Raw genomic sequence first — 21,472 nt, forward strand, 5'->3', positions numbered from 1 at the left:
AGAAGCATCAACTCTGTTTCTTTGAAAATATTCTTTTGAAATCAGTTCTAATGAGGTGAATGAAACTGGAGCCTATTATACAGAGTGAAGTAAGCCAGAAAGAAAAACCCCAATACAGTATACGTATATATATGGAATTTAGAAAGATGGTAACGATAACCCTGTATGCGAGACAGCAAAAGAGACACAGATGTATAGAACAGTCTTTTGGACTCTGTGGGAGAGGGTGAGGGTGGGATGATTTGGGAGAATGGCATTGAAACATGTATCATATCATATGTGAAACGAATCGCCAGTCCAGGTTCGATGCAGGATACAATATGCTCGGGACTGGTGCACTGGGATGATCCAGAGGGATGGTATGGGGAGGGAGGTGGGAGGGGGGTTCAGGATGGGGAACACGTGTACACCCTTGGAGAATTCATATTGATGTATGGCAAAACCACTACAATATTGTAAAGTAATTACCCTCCAATTAAAATAAATAAATTTATATTAAAAAAAAAAAGAAAATATTCTTTCGGGCCATAATATTGGCCAACACAATGTACCTTGACCATTAGGCTTTGCTTTCACTGACCTCAGCCATGGTAGTGAACATTCAATTACATTTGCCTGTTAAAAGAGAAAAATATCAGCCTCATTGTGGGGTCACCAGATCTTGTTTGCCCCACAGAAGTCTTGGTGCTTAAGGCATCAGAATCCAGCCTCAGGTGGTTTGGCTTCTTTGGGGAAGTTTGATTCTTAAATATAATATAAAACAACCACTGTTATGTCTCCTGGGGTTTAATTTTGAAATCATTTCTAGTTAATTTAATATTTTAAGTTTGCAGAGAATTAAAAAAACTAAACCAGATGACATTTTTAAAATGGAACTTTTCAGGACCTCTTGGCAAATAGGCCTGCACAAAGCAATGGTGTGTGAGAGAAAACACTTGAGAGATGAGCTGATGTTCTGCTTCAAATCCCAGTCAAAATCACTCTGACCATGGTACCAGATCCTTGGCTCTGGAATGGCGTTTAGAAGCTTCTTGGGGCAGCAGCCACGTGTCAGTGGGTTCTGGCGAACAGTGCATTGTGTGAGTGTGGAGAGATTACTTCACCTCTCTGGACCTTGGTTTTCCTAATCTGTTAGCCCAGGGAGTGGACTGCATGGTTATCTGCGTGTCATCTGGCCTCAAGATAATAGAGGCTGCTATTGAATAACAAGCCTAAACCTTCCTAGATTCCAAATCTCCAGTTTTCTTTGGGCCCAATCTTGGCATGTGGCCAGAAGCCCTATTTCCTTTGTAACTTGTAGCCTTGTAACAAAAAGACAAAACCAGAAACCTATATAGTCGTTTAAAAGGTCAAAGTTGCTGAGCCAGTCTGACACTCACAGCACAAACTCTAGTAAATGTTTTATTATTGGAGGCACAGGGGAGGGGGGTTGGGGAGTGTTTTAGACTTAAAGGAACTTATGGTTTAGTTCAGGTTAGAGCAAAGGACTCCACCAGGGGTCCAGAGAGAAGTGCACTGGGAGTTTGGGGTGGACTGGGAGGGGCGCCCAGGGAGAGCGCTGACAGCAGAGAGTCAAGCAGCGAGCCTGAGTGCGGGCCTTGGGCCGGGAGGACATGTCTGGGCTGGGTCTGCTGGACCAAAATGGCCCCAGGGATGGCCAGGACATGCCAGGCACAGTGTCCAGCCCTGAGAGATGGCAGCTGCTGCCCCACAGTTACTCAGGGCAAGGAGACACGGCCCCTCCTCTCTGGTGCATCTACCTCCGAGGAACCAGATGTGACACCTGCCCTTTACTTCCATAGCCTCAGAAAGAGTGTCTTACTGAGAGAGAACTTGTCTGGAGAAAGCAGTCAAGTGGTTTGGTGTAGGGCAAATAAAGGTGGAAGGATGATGATGAAAGATCTGTTTAACATCAGAGCCTTGGGGTCTGGAGACTCAGGTCCTCATTCTACGTTGACCAGTTGGTTAGCTGAGTAGCTGGGGATGGGTCTCAGCTCCCTGAACATCAGAAGTGCTGGCACTCAAGGTGAACTGGGGCTACAGGATGCCTGCCCCTTGTAGGACTGACATTCATGTCAAGGGAGTGAGGAGGCTAACGCTGTTCAAAACTGCAGACACGGTCCTTTTAATCCTCTTCCTCTGAAGTAGATAGACCGGTTCTGAATAGAATTGGGGTTTTCCTGTTTTATGTAAACCAGAAATTGCTGCATTTCTTGAAGTACATGTCAGAAGGGTATTGAAATTTGGGTGAATTAACTGTGGGCTGTGTTATTGGGCTCCCAGCTGGGCTCCCATATTGGCTGAATCTCTTGGTGTCCACTCTGGAGTGTCCATCACACTCCTGCATTTGAGGCCAGGAAATACCAGGAATTGATGGGTTTTGGGAGACACAGAGGAGCCTTCTGTGCGCTGCCCATCTTCAGCCTCCTTGACTCCTCCAGGGACCAGCCAGCCCAGCGTTCCTGGCATCCTCCAGGGCAGCAGACATGGCCACCTCCTGGGCGTCCAGCCCCTCTGACTCCACAGCTTTGTTCCCTGTTGGCTGTGATTCCACCCCTTGAGGTGGGACAGAGTAAGTCTCCACCTCAGAGCCTTACCACACTTGAGACAGTGTTGCCCTCAATCTGCCCCTGGAGGGGAGAGTGTGATGGCTGTGTGGTTAGAGACCGTTTCATGCAGACTCTGCCTTTTGAAATCGTGCATGTGTATTTTCAAGAGAAAATACTCACTAGGTAGGGTAGGGAGATAAAGTGTCACCATCCAAACTGATATCAGCATACTTGATTCAGGTCCCCCCCACTTCATTTTACTTATGAGGGAAACAGGTCCAGACAGTATAAGAAGCATCCCTCAGGTTCACCTCACTCATTGGTGACAGAGCTGGGTCCCCGAACTTGGACCCTGAAGCTTTTTCCTTCCCTCCCTCCCTCTGGGGCCAGGCCTGACAGACGGGGACTGGTCCCTGGCGGTGACCATCTCACCAGAGAGACAGCCTCCCCACCACGGTGGGCACACATCCCCATCATCTTCCCTGTTTTGTGAGGTCTTCCCGGCTTTCCCCAGAAGGTGGCGCCAGCGTCTCACTTAGCTTTTAAATGATTGGGACTGAACTAGGTGTACTTTGGAGAAGGAAATGGCAACGCACTCCAGTATTCTTGCCTGGAGAATCCCATGGACAGAGGAACCAGGCTTCTCTGTCCATGGGGTCGCAAGAGTCGGATACGACTTAGTGACTAAACTACTACTACTAATTAAGTGTACCTGCTTGTCGTCATTTCTGAACATTTGCTTGCTTGTTTATGTTAGCCAGTTACACTGGCGTGCCTGTAACAGAGTGCAGTCAGTCTTTGTGAACTTAAAGCATGCAGTTCAAATTGTGACAGGTTCTGTGCTCTCAAAGAAACCTTATCTTTAAGCAAACATTCATCAATATTCTGAGTAATGATCTCATTTTAAAAAAAGTTAGATAAGGAAATTATGCTTTTCCGAGGTAGACACTGTTAATTCACTGACTTTGAAAAAAAAGAATTCCTGTGTTTCTACCAAACTGCAAAAAAATCAGCAGAATTGGAACCGTTTTGGTCACTTAGGGTTGGTAATGACCCAGAAGTCTGCCTGACCCCACTCTCTCTCATCATCTTCACCCTCTCTGAGAACTCATCTTTGCCCCTTCTGGCCTCCGTGTCTACCGAAGAGTACTATCCTCCTTTCTCTCTGTTGCCTGTGTTTACTTTGCTTTCTGTTTGCTTACATTTATAATCTTTGCTTCTTATGTTACATAGACCACAGGGGTGAAACTTAAAGTTCACCGTGAGTCAGGCAGCCAGCCAGCAGCCGGGAGCTTGGCATGTAGAGGGAAGTCAAGAGCACCAACCCCTGTGCCAAAAACAGCGTCTGCCTTGGGAAACTTGCTCCAGCCTCAGTGAAAGAGGGGCCTCAGACGGACCTTGAAGTGCAGCTTCTGGCATTTTCTCTTCAGGCATTTTCAGAAAACCTATGTTTGATTAAATGCTTCCTGCAAGCAACTTCAAGAATTCCTGGAGTTTTATCAGAGGAAGTTCTCCTTGGGTTCAGGTTTCAGCTCCACATACCCGAGCTGGTCTGTTTACCAGCAGCTCCCTGCAGGTTAACTCCTGTGATCTGGATGAGAGTGAAGCTTGGAAAGGTTGGTGGGGAGGAGGAAACCCTCACGAGAGAGCCTCACTGCGAACCTGGCCGTTTATCTCCCTGTCTGGTCAGTGCCCTTTGCAACCCTGAGGTGCGCCGGGAGGTTTCTGCTTTACTCCTGTCAGGACTTAAGTGAAGCTGCCAGGACTCCATTCCCAGTCTCTCTCTCCTGCCGCCCAGCTATCTCTACTTCTTACTGGCCTCCTAAATTGCTCGACATTAGTGTTTTCCAGTTTGGGATATTATCAATGAAATCATCCAGTATTTTCTGACCCTTTCATTTTTTTCCCCCCATGTTTAAAAACTAAGACCTCAGATTTCATCAGTTAGTATTACTCAGTTTTCTGACCAGTATGTTGTGACACCTATGAACAGTGATTTCTTACAGTTGAAGGGCATTGGTGTTCCACTGCAGGGCCAGGTTAGAGAAGGGATGGACCCCTCTTCCACTATCTGCCTAGCTGTGTATCACAGGCCCGACGCTTGGCTTTCCCAAGTATGCTGTGGACGGACCACAGTCCTCAGGACACACATGAGCTGAGGAAGAAGAAGAGCACTTCATCTAGTGATTGCTGCATGATGGGGCCCTTCTAATGATATGCTGTTGTTCTCCAAACAAACCGATCACGGCAAAAACTAACCTGAACTCAAGTCTGTTTTCCAAAGGACAGATCTGTTCCCCTTTCGTTGTGTCACCCAGAATGGACCTTCTGGGCCTTGTACAGTTGATTTCTCCAAAGCCCAACTTGGTCCTCTGGAGAGGTCTTGACTTCCTCCTCATTTTCTGGGCCAGCTCCTCCATTGAAACATGTAAATGCAGATCAGCGAGGCATGCCCTGGAGCTGACTATGCCAGTGGTGAACATTTACACACATACACACACACACACACGCGCGTGCGCTGTGGGAAAATGAGTTGGACCAACATTTATTAAGCACTTAGTGCATAATGGACACTGTTGGGCATGGGGGATAGAAGATGGCTGAGATGGGAACTGACCTCCAAGGAGCCCTTAGTCTAGTCGGGGAGACAGTGTCATCAGAGCATGTAAGTGCAGTGGTCAGGGTGCACCTGGGGGCTCTGTTGAGGTGAGTGCATCCTGCCGGTCAAGTGGCGCACATAGGTGAGCACCAGTGAGAAAAAGTGAAGGGAGCAGACTGGGCACTCAAGTGGCTGGCAGGGCTCCGGCTCGCCCCACTTCCTTCCATCTGCTCCTGGCCAGCTGCAAGGTAGCAGACCCCGCCCTTGGGACCCCGCCTGCTTCTGTGGCCTCTCCTGCTGCCTCCTGAACCTTTGCATCCTCATGCAGCCCCTCAGCGCCGACCACCCATCTTGCCCAGCACCACCTTTGCCTCTGAGGCCTGTGCTCAGCTCGGCCGCTGCCACCCCGGAATGCGTGAACACACGAATGCACACAGGTTGGGGAAGGATAGTAGGAAAAAATTACCAAGGCTATAAAGTTTCTAAGGATCTTATGAGCTGGAGCACAGAATATGACTCTTTTAGAGCAAGGTTACCTCTTTGCAACTGCTCCTCCGGTTGACTCTGTTGGCGTGAAAGCATAGCCAGGGGTAGGGGTGGTGGCGGGGGGTTTCCAATACTAGGCGCTATGTGCCTGTCGCTTGGCCTTTGAAATGTGTGTTGCGGTGTGGAGCTCACTCACATGGGGGCATGTTTCAGGTGGTGAGGGCTGCCGAGGAGGCCGCATCCACGCTGGCCAGTTCCATCCACCCAGAGCAGTGCATCAAAGTGCTGTGCCCCATCGTCCAGACAGCTGACTACCCCATCAACCTGGCCGCCATCAAGATGCAGACCAAAGTTGTTGAGAGGATCGCCAAGGAGTCCTTGCTGCAGCTCCTCGCAGACATCATCCCAGGCCTGCTGCAGGTGGGCCCCTCGTGGCGGCCTGGCCACTCAGCACACAGGGGCGGGCGGGGTGGGCCACGCCCTGCGGGACCCTCGGCATCTTGTCTGTCTCTTCTGGGCCACCCTTCCTGAATGCAGAGGAAGTTCTGGGCGGCCCAGATCTGTGGCCTACAGAATGAACTTTCTGTTTACTGTGAACATGTTTTGATCTTTCTTTGTTGTTCATTCCTTACTGCACGGCTGATGGGCACAGCCCTGGGCAGGGTGAGCCGTGGAACCCAACATCAAACAGTGGTTCTTGTCCTAATCTGTCCAACAAATAGTAATTGAAACCCTTGTAAGTGTGAGGCATTGAGTTAAATAGACTCTGGAAGGCAAGGTGCCTTCTTCTGTTGGGATCCTACCTCAAGTCGTTGACAGCCCTCTCTGGGACTTGGTACTCCCATACCAACAGCTGCAGGTCAGGGCCGGTGCTGCGTGCTAAGTTACTGGGGTGGACGTGGGTGGTTCTGAGATCTGGGTGGAGGCTGATCTCTAGGTTTAAGGGCTCAGAGAAGAGGTGGTTTAGACTTGGGCCCTAGAGAGAGATTTCAGTGGAGAAAGTAGACAGACATTAGCTTTACACTTAATAAACGCTGCTGTTTGCTGAGCACTGGGCTCAGGAATTTAAACACACACAGCCGAGGACTGGATTATTCCAGGCAGAGGGAAAGGCGCAAAGTCTGAAAGGTCCCAAAGGCTGCTTGGAGAAAAGCAGACAGTCCCATCTGGGTTTGGGGAGGTAGGAGGCAGGTTGTGGTCCAGCTGGAGAGGGATGTGGAGGTCCGTCTCACTGCAGAACGATCCATGGACAGTGGAGAGTTTTATCCACAGAGTGAGTGACCTAGTTCTCATTTCTTTAAAGAGATTTGCACATGTGAGATTTGCTTTACCATGGTGAGGAGAAGCCACTTACTTTCCCCCTTAATTTCCTTTTTTCACTGTGTTCTCTCACAACGTTTCTTGGCTGGTGCTGCCAATATTTTTTGGCAGCTCATGATACAGCATCGTTCTGTGTGGAGGAGACCAGTTCGCCAGCCTCCTGCCTCCCACCCCAAAACCAGCTCACTCTTGACATTATTGCATGTGGCCTCTTTGGGGCAAGAGCTCTCGAGATTCATCGGCAGAGCTCTGGGGCATTCAGACCGCTCCCAGCAAGGCTGAGGTTGAAGTGTGAGAGTGTGGAAACATTGATGAAATACTGTCAGTCAGGCAAAGCTTTGATCTCGCTTTCCTCTCTATGTCCCTCTGGTTGTAGGGTTACGACAACACCGAGAGCAGCGTGCGCAAGGCCAGCGTGTTTTGCTTAGTGGCAATTTATTCCGTAATCGGAGAAGAGTTGAAACCTCACCTGGCACAGCTTACGGGGAGCAAGGTATGTATAGTGTTACACGGGTGGGTCGTGCACCTGGGCCTACCAGCGTGTCCCAGACCCACTGCCCTGCAGTTCTGGGCTCCAGACAAACTTGCTCAGCGTGTGTGAGCTAGCTGGGCCTTACTGTCCAGGGTCGCGTCTCTAAAGACAGAGTGAACAACTGTGTAGTGAAGTCACCTAGGTACGACACAGTCTCTTGTCACTCCTATTTTTAACATGATAGTTTTGAACTTCTAATTTATCCCCAAAAGGAAGATGACTTTGTTTCGAAACCAGCTTGTTTTCTGTCTCTGAAACACTAAGGACATTTGCCTGCTGGCTTCACGCCTGTCTGGGTGGGCTTTGGGTCCTGTGGGTCAGTGTAATGATAGCTGCCTCTCACTGTGTGCCCAGCGCGTCCCTTGTTCGTGATGGCATCTCTGCAGGGTGAGGACGCTGATTCTGCACGTGACCCACCTGAGGGCCCGTGGTGGTCATACTTCCTCTTGTTCCTTCTAGAATCGGGCACAAAATGAGACAAAGGGACTGTTGGCTCATGGAAGATGAGAGTGTCTAGAGTGCTTGCTGGTTTAAAAATAAGCTCAAATCTGATGAACCCGATGCGGAGAGAGGATAGCCACCCTTGATCTCAGGCCGTGGGGCCAGGAGTTGGGCCGTGGTGAGGCACCTGCCTCGGGGACTGCCTGGGGAAAATGTGTCACCGTAAAGTTACAGAGGGCCCAGGCACGGGTATGAATACAAAAGCACGGAGCCTGAAATATCTGGCCTTCCTCCTTAGCAAAGAAGGAAGCAGCAGGTGAAGCCTCGTGGCTTTTCAAGTAGGCCTGTTCCTTTGGCACAGTTGGTGAGCATCTCCACTCACTGAGTTCTGGGCAGAGCTGGCTCTCCCGCCTTTGTCCAGAGCAGGGCTCACACTCTCAGTGCTGCCAACATTTCGGGGCACTTCGTGGTGGGGGCACCATCCCTGAGGTCCCAGGAGCACACCCCACCCTCAGCTGATGTCCCCACACCTGGTCAGGTGTCCCTTTGGGACAGAGTCAGCCTTGGTAGAGAACCACTGGTCCAGAAGAAGATATATCAGCAACTGGGCTGGAAGGTCTGAGCAGAGCCGGTGTGGTGGGGGCTGCTTCACCTGGATCCATTTCCCGTGTTCTTCCCATCACTGCCCCTGCAGAGGTGCTTGCCCAGCCCTTCCTGACCACAGCTTGCAGAACGATGAGCCGAGAGTGCCCAGCAGTGTACGGGCCAGGAGCACCTGCCTCTGCTGCTGCCATCAGGGATCCATGGCTGTTGCGTAGCAGCAGTGGGGCCCTCACAGACAGTCTTCATAAAGGGAATTAGATTTGTAAAAAGGAAAATTCATCCAAAAATAATGTTTTCCAGATCTCAGTTTTCTGGTACTTTCTACTCTCAGGAGTAAGGGAGCTGTCATCTCGCTTGACCCCACTAACAAGGGGCTGAGAAAATGGAGGTGTCTTCTCACCCCTGTCCTGTGGTTGACCTGCTGCCCCTTGGAATGGTGGCGTAGGGTCTGGAGCTCAGTCCTGATCAGAGCCAGTGTTCCCACCTCCCCACTGATGACATTAGTCAGCTCGGAGTGCTGAGGGAGGCTGACCTGACACCTGTCCGCTATGGCAGCACAGTGCTTCCAGTCATTCCAGTTTTTATATGAGATAGTTCCGATGTATTAACAGGAACTTTGTAAGACTCTAATGCACATCTCCTAAAACAAACAAACACCCCCCTCCCACCCATACCCCCAGAATGGGTAGCTGACGGCATGTGGTGCTAAGTTAGAAACGGTCAAGCTGTGGCTTCCTGTTTCTGTCACCAGGCCTGTCAGAACCCCTTCTACTACTACTTAAATGAAGTTGATAAGTGATATCAGGTTCTGTAGAGGAAGGCCTGATGCAAGGTTGGAGTGGGGGGACTTGTGAGGTGTATCTTGGAAGTGTCCCATTGCCATGGCAGCAATACTAGCTTTAGGATCAGAAAACCTGCCTTCTGGTCTCTGTCTCCCACTTACTAGCTGTATGACTATGAGCAACCTTTCCTTTCCATTCTCTCTCTTGATAAAATATATGTAATGTGAAATTTACTATCTTAACCATGTGTTAGTGTGCAGTTCACAGACGCCAAGTACATTCATATTATTCATATTCATCCCCACCATCCATCTCCAGAGCACTTTTCATCTTGGAAAACTGAAATCCATTAAATAATATCCCCCAGGTCCCCAGTCCGTCAACCACCACTCTACTTTCTTTGGTGTGAATACTTATAAGTGGAATCCTACAGTGTTTGTCTATTTGTGACTGGTTTATTTCACTGAGGATAATGTTCTCTAGGCTCATCCATGTTGTAGCAGGTATCAGAATCTCCTTTCATTTTAAGGCTGAATATAGTCTGCTGAATGTACATAATAGCATGTTGCTCGCCCATTCCTTGGTAATGGCCTTGTGGATTATTTCCGTGCTCTGGCTTTTGTGAACATGGGGGTACAGATGTCCTTTGAGACCCCCTGTTAATTCTTTTGGGTTTTTTAGTAGAACTGCAGGATCATATGATAACTGCCAGCTGCACCATCTTAGATTCCCACCGACAGTGCACAGGGTTTTAGTTTCTCCACATCCACTTGTTACCTTCTCTTTTCTTTGGTAGCCATCCTCATGGCTGTGTGAGGCAGCATTTCACTGTAGTTTTGCTTTGCATTTCCCTAATGATCCGTGATGTTGAGTGTCTTTTCATATGCTTGTTGGCCAGTTGCATATCTTCATCAGAGAAATGTTTATTCTAGTCTTTTGCCCATTTTAAAATTATGTTGCTTGGTTTTGTTGTTGTTGATGTTATTGTTGAATTAACAGAAGTTCTGTCTATATTCTGGATATTAACCCCTTGACCTTTGATGCACAGCTTTTTTTTAATTTTAGTGAAATCCAATTTGTCTGTTATTTTTTTGCCTATGCTTTTGCTGTCATATTCAATAATCAATTGCCAAATCTATAGTGAAGTTTTTGCCCTTTGTTTTCTTCTAATCATTTTATAGTTTTAGCTTTTAATGGAGGTCTCTGATCCATTTTGAGTTAATTTTTGCATATGGTATTAGATAAGAGTCCAACTTCATTCTTCTGTGTGTGGATATGCAGCTTTCCCAGTTCTGTTTGTTGAAAAGACTTTCTGTTTCTGCAGAAAACCGCATTGGGATTTTGATAGGGATTCCATTGAATGTATAGATAGCTTTGGGTAGTTTTGATCTCATAATGTCTTCCAACCCATGAACATGGGATGTCTTTTTTTAACCTCTATATGTAATGAGTTGTTTTTAATTTTTAATTGAGATAAAAATGAACATATGAAATTGTATTAGTTTTGGATGTACAGCATAATTATTTGATATTTATTTATATTGCAAAATGATCACCCAGTAAGTCTAGGTAACAGCTGTCATACACATAGCTACACGATTTTTTTTTTCTTGTGGTGACAGATTTTAAGATCTACTCTGTTAGTGACTTTCACATACACAGTATTCTTACTATAGTCACCATACTGTATAGTACATGGAGTGTCTTTTTGTTTGTGTTTTTAATTACTTTCAATAAAATCTGGTAGTTTTTCTTGTATAGTTCTTTCACTTCCTTGTGTTAATTCCTAAGTGTTTTATTCTTTTTGATTCTATTGTAAATGGAATTGTTTTTCTTAGCTTCATTTTTAGTGTACAGAAGTGCAATTGATTTTTGCTCATTGATTTTGTAGTCTGCTAGTTTGCTGAATTTCTTTATTAGTCTTAACAATTTTTTGTGGAATTGTTGAGATTTTATACATATGAGATCACAGTCATCTCTTGGTATCCCACAGGGATGGGTTTCAGAACCTGTCACAGATAGCAAACTCTGCACGTGCTCAAGTCCTGTACCTGTCATTCTGCCTCTGGGATTTTTCAGCTGACCACAGATTGTGTCGTGCTGTGTGTATTGAACAACATCCATGTATAAGCGCATCTTCATAGTTCAAACCTGTGTTGCTCAAGGGTCAACTGTGTATCATCTTTGAACAAAGATAATTTTGCTTCTTCCTTTCCAATGTGAATGCCTTTCTTTCCTTTTCCTGCCTAATTGTTCTGGCTGGAACTTACTGTGTTAATAGAAATGGTGAAAGCAGGCATCCTCTGCCTTGTTCCTCATCTTAAAGTTGTCAGTCTTTTACCATCGAGCATAATATTCACTGTTTGGGTCTCTCATATATAGCTTTTGATATATTGAGGTGCAGGCATAGAGATGGTATGGATTTGGTTCCAAACAGTTGAAATAAAGCAAGTATTGCAATAAAGCAGATTGCACAAATTTTTTGGTTTCCCAAGGTATATAAAAGTTATATGTGTACTATACTGTAGTCTGTTAAGAGTTCAGTAGCATTATGTCTGAAAATATCAGTATCTTAACAGAAATGCTAGCCATCATCTGAGCTTTCAGTGAGTCATAATCATTTTGCTTGTGGAGGACCTGGCCTCTATGTGGATGGCTGCCGACTAATCAGGGTGGTGGTTGCTGAAGGTTGTAGTGGCTGTGTCTTATTTTAAGACAACAATGAAGTTTGCCAAATCGATTGACTCTGCTTTCACAGTTTCTCCGTAGCAGCAATACTGTTTGATAGCATTTTATACACAGTAGAAAAAATTGAAGTCAATCTTCTCAAACCTGCCTCTGTTTAATCCACTAAGTTTATGTAATATTCTAAATCCTTTGTTGTCATTTCAACAGTCTTCACAGCATCTTCACCAAGAGTAGATTCCATCTCAAGAAACCACTTTGTTCATCCATAAGAAGCAGCTCCTTATCTATTAAAGTTTTACCATGAGGTTTCAGCAATTCAGTCCCATCTTTAGGCTCCACCTCTAATTCTAGTTCTCTTACTCTTTCTATCACATCTGCAGTTCCTTCCTGCACTGAAGTCTGGAACCCCTCAAAGTCATCCAGGAGGGATGGAATCAACTTCTTTCAAACTCCTTTTAATGTTGATATTTTGACTTCTTTGTTCTTCATGGCATCTAGAATGCTGAATCCTTTCTAGAAGGTTTACAGATGACTGCTCAGATCCATCAGAGGAGTCACTATGGCAGCGATTGCCTTACAAAATATTTTTCTTAAATAGTAAGACTTGAAAGTCAAAATCAGTCCTTGATCCTTGGGCTGCAGAAAGAGTGTTAAGTTATTAGCACATGTGAAATCAACCTTAATTTTGTTACATCTTCATCAGAGCTCTTGGGTGACCAGGTACACTGTCAGTGAACAGTAATATTTTGAAAGGAATCTTTTTTTCTGAGCTGTAGGTCTCAACAGTGGGCTTAAAACATTCAGTCAGTCCTGTTATAAACAGATGCACTGTCATCCAGGCTTTGTTGTTCCATTTATGGAGCACAGGCAGAGTAGATTGAGCATAATTCTTAAGAGCCCTGGGATTTTCAGAATGGTAAGTGAGCACTGGCTTTATTTTAAAGACACCAGCTGTGTTAGCTCCTAGTAAGAGTCAGCCTCTGAAGTTTTGAAGCCAGGCATTGACTTCTCCTCTTTGGTGGTCAAAGTACTACATGGCATCTTGTTCCAATATAAGACTATTTGCCTGTGTTGAAAATCTGTTGTTTCATGTAGCCACCTTCATGAATTATCTTAGCTAAATCCTCTGGATAACTTGCTGCAGCTTCTGCATTAGCAGTTGCTGCTTCACCTCACACTTTAATGTTAGGGAAACAGCATCTTTCTTTAAACCTCATGAACCAACTTCTGCCAAGTTCAGACTTTTTTCCAGCAACTCGTTCATCTCTCTTAGCCTTCCTAGAATGGAAGGAGAGGGTCTCGATCTGTATTAGGTTTTGGCTTAAGGGAATGTTGTGACTGTTTGATCTTCTATCCAGACCACTTTCTCCATATCAGCAGTAAGGCTATTTTGCTTTTGCTTTCTTATCATTCATGTGTTCACTGGGTAGCACTTTCAGTTTCTTTTGAGAACTTTTCCTTTGCATTCACAACTTGGCTAACTGTTTGATGCAAGAGGCCTAGCTTTTGGCCTGTCTCAACTTTCAATATGCATTTCTTACAAAGCTTAATCATTTCTAGCAAGAGAAGAGCAACTCTTTCACTTAAACACTTAAGGCCATGGTAGGGTTTTTAATTGGCCTAAGTTCAATGCGATTGTGTCTCGGGGAATATAGAAAGGCTCATGTACAGGGAGAGAGACAGGGAGATGGTGCACGAGTCAGAACATACACATCTGTGGATGAAGTTTGCTGTCTTCATATGGACATGGTTCATGGCACCCCAAACAACTGCTGCAGTCGTAATATCAAAGAACACTGATTACAGATCACCATAGAGTGTAATAATGATGAAAAAATCTGAAATAATTGTAGGAATTACCCAAATGGGACAGTGACATGTAGGCAGCAAATGCTGTTGGAAAATGGCACTGATGAACTTGCTTGATGCAGGTGTTCACAGACCTTCAATTTGGGGGGAAAAAGCACTGTCTTCAAAGTACAATAAAGTGAAGCACAGCAAAACAAAATACGCCTGTACTTTCCTTCTATTCCTAGTTTGTGTGGTATTTTTATTTTGAAAAAGTATTGAATTTTGCCAAATACTTTTTTTATGTCAATTGAAATGATCCTTTGATTTTTTTTTCCCCTTTCATTCTGTTAATATGGTATATTCGGTTCAGTTCAGTTCAGTTGCTCAGTCGTGTCCGACTTTTTGCGACCCCCATGAATCGCAGCACGCCAAGCCTCCCTGTCCATCACCAACTCCCAGAGTTCACTCAAAGTCATGTCCATCGAGTCGGTGATGCCATCCAGCCATCTCATCCTCTGTCGTCCCCTTCTCCTCCTGCCCCCAATCCCTCCCAGCATCAGAGTCTTTTCCAATGAGTCAACTCTTTGCATGAGGTGGCCAAAGTACTGGAGTTTCAGCTTTAGCATCATTCCTTCCAAAGAAATCCCAAGGCTGATCTCCTTTAGAATGTGGTATATTATATTTATTAATTTTTGTATGTTGGATCACTGTTGGAATATTGATCTGTAGTTTTCTTATCTTTTTCTGACTTTGCTATCAGGACAAAGCTGACTTCATAGCATGAATTCAGAAGTATTTTTTCCTCAAAATTTTCTAAAAAAAATTGAGGATTGTGTTAGTTCTCTAAATGTTGGTAGAATTCACCAGTGAGGCCATCTGGTCTGGGCCATGAAACTGTTCTCCCTTCTGCAAACTTGACGTTCTATTCTTTTCCTAGTCCCTTAAGATACGTTGTTAGGTTGTTGAAACATAGCTTTCTTCCTTTTTAAATGTAAGCTTGTAGCTCATGTAGCCGTGAGCTTCCCTCGCTGCACTGCTTTTGCTGCGTCCCATGTGTTTGTGTTTTCATCCCTTTTGTGTTTTCATTTTCATCTGTCTCAAGATATTTTCTAATTTCCTTTGTGATTTATCCTTTAACCCATTGGTTGTTGGAATAACACGTGTTATTCAGTTTCCACAGACTTGTGGATTTTTTGGTTTTCTTTCTGCTACTAATCTGACTTCATCTATTGTGGTCAGAAAAGGTACTTTGTGACATCTCTTTTTTAATTTATTGAGATTCAATCTGTGGCCTAACATATAGTCTATCTTGGGAAGGTCTCATCTTAGGGTGTTTTGCATATTTCTTTTATATTTAGTTGATTTATTGTGTTGTTCAAACCCTCTATAGTGGAATATTGAAGCCTCTCAACTATTATTATAAAACTGTTTCTCCCTTCAGTGCTGTCAGTTTTTGCTTCTCTGTTTTGATGGCATATTCTTAGATGTATAATTATAAATATTATAATTTCCTGCTTTGTGGATCTTTTATTAATCCTTGTGTTTCTTATAACCTTTTTTGATTTAAGCTGTATTTTGCCTAATATTAGTATAGCTACCTTGTACTCTTGATTACTGTTTGCATAGAATATCCTTTTCTATTCTTTCACTTTGAACTATTTGTGTCTTTGGATCTAAAATGAGTCTGTAGTAGACAAAATATAGTTGAATCATGCTTTTTGAAAAAATCCATTTTGCGGATCTCTGTCTTTTGATTGGAAATTTTAACTCATTCACATTTAAAGCATTTACTGATGAGGAAGAGATTTCTGTCATTTTGGTATTTGTTTTCTGTATGCATAATAGCTTTTTTGCCCCTCATTTTCTGTATTACTGTTTTCTTTTGTGTTTGTTTGCTTTTTATACTGAAATGTTTAATTCTTTTCTCATTTCCCTTTGTGTATATTCTATACCTGTTTTCTTTGTGGATTACATTTGACATCCTAAAGTTATAATCCTGTAATGTGAATTTATACCAACTCATTGGGCAAGCTCTCTGAATCCCAGCCATTTCATTTGTAAAATAGGAGAACCTGTTTTCAGAGGATTAGTTTGATGTTCGAATATGATTAAAGCTTGTAAACTCAGGGCTTAAAAGGGGTTCTGAGTTGCAAATAACTATTAACAATGTTTAGAAGTTCATTTTAACCTGTCTTTCATAGAAATATAACTATCCTGTTTTCTAGATCACTTTTTTCTTCTTTAAAGAATACTTGATTCAGTAAGTATGTATTAGGAACCTGCTGCCTTCAGCATGTGGGAAACACAAAACCTTGTTCTCCCCTGAAGTAGCATCAAATAGAGCTGAGGATCAGGACTGGCACATGGGGAGACTTTACAGAGGTCCAAGAGTGACCAGTGGACACCGTGAGACAGGTTCTGGTTGCTGGGTCAGGGGCCTACTGGAGCAGGAGGAAAGGGAGACTTCCTGGAGGAAGCGGGACTATCCTGGGCCTGGCTAGGCAAGGAGGGAAGGATGAACTACAGGCAGGAGCAGTGTGAACAGCTTGGGTAAGAGAAGGAGCAGGGTACTCAGGGGACATGTTTTCTAAGCAGGGAGCTACCTGGAAGGTGTATCACTTATTTTGCAAGTGATTGAGTCAAGGCTCAGGAAATGTTTACCTGAAGTCACAGAACTAGTGTTGGAGTTGGAGTTGGTTATCTGCTGGATCTGCTGAGCCTCAGGCCAGTATTTTGTTGAATGTACCAGAGTTTCTCTTGAAGCTGGCTGGCCCTGGTCATATCCTCCTGAGCCTTTGAGCATTAAGAACCTGTGTAAAGTGAAAGCACCTTGATCAGCACACTGACTATTACGTTAAAAGGTCTAAGATTTTGAAAGGTGTGGAATGAAACACAAGCTGGGATATGTCGTGTGAATTCATGGCACTCTCCCCTGCAGATGAAAAGAGCTAAATCCTGATGTGGGGAGACCCCAGATGGGCTGTTGCATGAAGCCAGCGAACTCCAGGACACTCAGGGCAGAGCTCTCAGACCAGCTATACATTCTGGGCTCCATGTCTGTTTGACCATGTGCCTTGCTGGGGCTCAGGGAGACTGCCTCGTGAGGAGCACTGCTGGTTGCTGGCATTCTTAATATGGTCAGGCACACTATAGACATCAGGTTATTGGTATTCAACAAATATTCTAAGAACTTTTCCTGATAGCTCAGTTGGTAAAGAATCCACCTACAATGCAGGAGATCCTGGTTCCATTCCTGGGTCGGGAAGATCTGCTGGAGAAGAGATAGGCTACCCACTCCAGTATTCTTGGGCTTCCCTTGTGGCTCAGCTGGTAAAGAATCCACCTGCAATGCAGGAGACCTGGGTTGGGAAGATCCCCTGGAGAAAGGAAAGGCTTTCCACTCCAGTATTCTGGCCTGGAGAATTCCATGGACTGTATAACAGTCCATGGGTTCGCAAAGAGTCAGACATGACTGAGTGAGTTTCACTTCACTACTATGTATGTTACATGCTGCTTTAGGTGTTTTGAGGGTCCAGGGGGGCTTAAGTTAGAACCAAATGAGATGTGGAAGGCCTGTTGTGGGGAAGCACTGTGCCCAACGAAGGTATATTGTATAGTGATGCAGCATCTGACCTCTGGGAGACTGAGTCTTGTTGGAAAGGTCCAGCCCACTGGTGCCCCCAGCATAAGGCGGCATGTGCTGAGCCACAGTGGGCGGAGCGGGGTCCCAGGGGCAGGAGGACTAAGGGTGCAGATGAGGGCAGCCTGAAGGTGGACCTCAGATGCTGTGTAAATCAGCAGGTGTCGTGTCCGTGGACAGAAGCAGGTGCAGACGAGGTGTGTGATGGGGAAGGAGCAACTTCTGCAAAGGTGTGAGGATAGAAATCCTGACCTCTGACCTTAGCTTAGTTTCTTTATCCCAATAGAGTAGGCATTATACCCTCTCCTCCTGCTGGCTTGGTTGGAGCCGCACCGGCTGCCTTGCCCCCGAGTGTGTGGGTCTGCCTCTAGAGAGCCTTTTTGCAGGCAGCCCTGAGGCCCACCTCGTGGTAGCAGGTGTCCCTCTTTTCCTGATAACCTCTCATGCCCCCTCCTCTAATCTGACCTCCCAATCGCCCACTGGCCCCAGGCAGGTGGTTTGGACGAGTGGTAGGCACTTAGGGAATGTCTGTGCAGTGACTTTCTCCACTAAGGGACGTGCTGTTTTCTTATGGTCACCTGGGCTTTCTTGCTTACTTTCTGATTTTCTTCCTTCTCATCCATTTGTATTTTTTCTTTGCAGATGAAGCTGCTCAACTTATACATAAAGAGGGCGCAGACCACGAACAGCAACAGCAGCTCCTCCTCTGATGTCTCCACCCACAGCTAATGCAACGCCAGAATCTCTGTGTAGCCCTGGAAGCAATCGGTGGTGCCTCAGAGACCTCCCCTCCACTCCCCCTCCAACCCCCCATCGGCTGCCCAGTCAGTACCAGGAGGCCCGCAAATATTTATTACAATCAGTATTTTGATCCCTTCCAGCTTTTGTGTAGAATCCTACTGGTATTGAATGTAAGGGAAGCAAGGCCTGTATTTCATCTTCCTACAGAACAAAACAAAAGGAGTAAGAGAAGAGCCATACTCAAACCGTCTCATCCAGCCTGCTGAAGTTGTAAAACCGTGTGTGTGGGGTGCAGTTCTTAAAAGTCAGAGCTCTCTAGCTGATACGTGGTAGAAAGTAGCGTTTTCTCTTCAGTTAATAACAGGTTTGAGGAGGTTGTATTGAGCTGTGTTTCTCTTTCATTCTGGCTCCCTTCCCTCTGGATCTGGCCTGTGTGGGGCAGAGCCCATGCCCTTCACAACTGACACCACGAAAGGGTTTTATATGTTTTAGGTTGCATTTTGAGACTACTAAGAATATGGGTCAAGTCTTGGCAAGAAATGAGAAAAAAGCCCGAAGATGGCCTTTTAACGAACATGTCATATTTTGCTTACACTCTGCAGCCTGGGGGCTGGCACCCTTCACTGCCTCCTTCCAGGATGGGCTCCCAGCTCCTCCAAACGGCCCCACCGATGCCACCCCTTCCCCAGAGCTGCCGGGGCAGAGATCTGTGACAGTTGAGATCCAAACACAGAAATCCAGGTAATCGATAGCCTCAGTTAGTATGTGCTTGAAGTGGGACTTCACGCAGCATTGAAAACACAAGAGGAGCTGCTGGTTTTACTGCTGAGATCCTGGGAAACACTATTGAACAGCACTGCCCCTGGAGGCTCAGGTCTAGTGCCGCCTTGTCTCCTTTCCCCAAGCTGCGCCCAAGCTGCTTGATTCCACAGTGTTCTGTCAGTCTGATAATTGGCAACTCTGCCATCTCAGTTTTGACTTCTTTAATTTGGGATTGAGATCAAAGAAAAATCTAAAGAGACCAGGTTATCAGGATCATTTTTTTAAGTTTTGTGAACTGAAGTACTCCCTCGATCATCTGTTGAAATAATCATGGTTTAAGGAAAAAGTAATTATGATGTGCAGCAAATTGCAGAAAAACAGGATTTGAACCAGTTTAGAGTCTGTTTTTCCTTCAGTGAGAAACTTACCCTTTAAAATGTTTTCTTGAGGGTTTCATTGCTTCAGTAAAGGTAACTACAGATCTCAAGTCTGTATAACTTAGGTTTCAAGTAGAATTCTTCAAACCAAATGGAAATTCTTTTTGCAATCATGGAAACATTTTAGACCCTCTGAACTGGTTTTTCCATATTTCCTTATGGAAATGCGTTCAGTTCTTTTTCCCATGCCTGTTCTGATGTTAATTTTTAATAAGGTGTTTGCTGCTCAGGTGCAGAATCTCGGCAACTGCCAGGTTGTATGGTTCCTGCCTCTGAGCTCTAGCTTGACGTTGGAAGTCGTGAAAGACACTGTAGCAGAACATAACTTGTTTTCATTCAGAATTTATTTTAGATACTTTATTTGGAAATAGGCACTGAAAATGGAGGTCCAGGAGCAGTGAGGCTGGGGTGCCTTCACTGCGTGCGTGTGGGTGTGTGTGTGGGTGTGTGTAGGGGGTATCCTGCATGTGTAGGAGGTGCCCCGCTGCTGCTGTTGAGAGAACTTCAGGGGTGTGTTTTAAGTGATCAAACATTGTTGACTCTTGGCTCAAAACAGCAGGACCAGGCCTTACTTCCATTGATAAATACCATTTGTTTGTTCATATGTCGCTTTTGGGGTTTCTTTCTTACCCCCTACAAACAAGTCCAAGTGTCTGATGACTCTTCTGGGGCAGAAACTGTGTTTTTTCCTGCCTAGTGTGTGTAGAAAGGCCTTTCTCCTTCTGCTTGTGGACACCCAGGTTACTGCGGCCCCCTACCCTGGAGTCAGGAAGGACCTTGAGCATGGCCGCGTGTCCTCCTGGCGCTCACAAAGGGCTCGCCTTGAATGTCACTTGCCCAACCTCGGTCTCCCAGTGCAGAGGGAGCCGCCACCCCCAGGTCTCTGGGCCTCCTGGGAGGAGACTCGCATGCAGCCACAACCTCAGGGGGCCACCCCCTCCAACCGACAGCTGCAACTGCCCTGCCTGGCCGCCGCCTCCCCGCAGGCCTCCTGTCTGGATGAAACAACAGAACACAAGCGAGCAAAGCACCCAAAACTCTTGTCTGCCTCCCCTGTTCGCCTGACTGTCTGGGGCCCCGAGAAGCCCACTGATGCCACCACTGGGGCCAGGTCGCCTGGCTCCTGCTTCCCCTCCCACTGTGGCCCGCGGGAGGCACACGGCCTTCCTGGGGCACCGTAGCCACAGGCGCCTGCCACAGCCCCACTAGCTTCTCAGTCATGCAGGCAATGCAGCTGCGCCTGATTTGTCTCCTAAATCTTTTTCTTTCCCCGCCGCCCTTTATTTATCAAGCATAATATTACACATTAAAGAAGAGCAAATAAGAACTTTGTAGAACCTCACCAGGACTTTGCTAACGATGATATTTGAAAATGAGAACAACGCTCTGAAAAATATCCACCACCAAAATAGTTTTGTTGGCACTGTTCACACGCATGGTCCCCCACATCCCCAGGTTGGGTTTTTGTTTTTTGGTTTTGGTTTTTTGGGGGGCTTTTTCATGTTACATCCATATCTGTATTTATATCTTATTTGTTTCACCTTCAAGTGTATCATGGCAAATGTACAGATTTTCTTTTTTTTGTTAATAATGTGCTAGGATTTGCTAAAAAAGGAAACACAAAAACCCTTTTGAGTTTGCCCTAGAATAAATGAGACTTAATTCAGTTTCTGACGTCCAAGTGGTCTTTTTTGTTGGATGCTCTGTAGGTAGTATATCCCATCTCTGGGACATCAGAACAAGGCCACGTTTCTGAAGGACTGAGGGGCTATTTTGGGGATCTCATGAGGTCAATTGATGGGACTGCAGGGGGACGCCTGTGCCCTAGGGGCCAGGGGCCGAGAACAGGCTGGAGGCAGGATAGAACTCTCGGGGAAGGGTTTGGGGCCCCCTGTCAGCTGCAGGCCTGCAGAGGAACAGGTGCACGACCAAAGGGTGCTGGCCCCACCTCTTTGGCGTCTCATTTTGATTTAAGAACGATTTTGAGTCTTCACTTCTGTGATGCATCTCAGTTTCCCTGCCTGGTGACTGTGAGCCCCTTCTCCCCTGTGGCCCACCTCCTCCTGCCCACTGGACGTGAGCTCATGATTGGTATAAAAGT

The 21,472-nt window shown here is 45.8% G+C and overlaps 1 protein-coding gene across 16 annotated transcripts in view; it reads left to right on the forward strand.

Annotated features, from left to right (window-relative positions):
• The window catches only part of CLASP1 (cytoplasmic linker associated protein 1), a 273,436-nt gene extending 252,398 nt beyond the window's left edge, over window positions 1–21,038 (forward strand). For all 16 annotated transcript variants that reach the window (XM_086349101.1, XM_086349179.1, XM_086349040.1 and 13 more), the window contains 3 exons: window positions 5,848–6,054; window positions 7,331–7,447; window positions 18,074–21,038. In XM_086349101.1, the coding sequence (XP_086205227.1) occupies window positions 5,848–6,054; window positions 7,331–7,447; window positions 18,074–18,160 (411 nt within the window). In that variant the 3' untranslated portion in view covers window positions 18,161–21,038. The remainder of the gene's footprint in view (window positions 1–5,847; window positions 6,055–7,330; window positions 7,448–18,073) is intronic.
• The last annotated feature ends 434 nt before the right edge of the window (window positions 21,039–21,472 follow it).

This window comes from Bos grunniens, chromosome 2 (assembly GCF_055505025.1).
Source record: "Bos grunniens cultivar Pamir isolate PY7600 chromosome 2, Bosgru_T2T1.0, whole genome shotgun sequence".
Taxonomy (NCBI): Eukaryota; Metazoa; Chordata; class Mammalia; order Artiodactyla; family Bovidae; genus Bos; species Bos grunniens.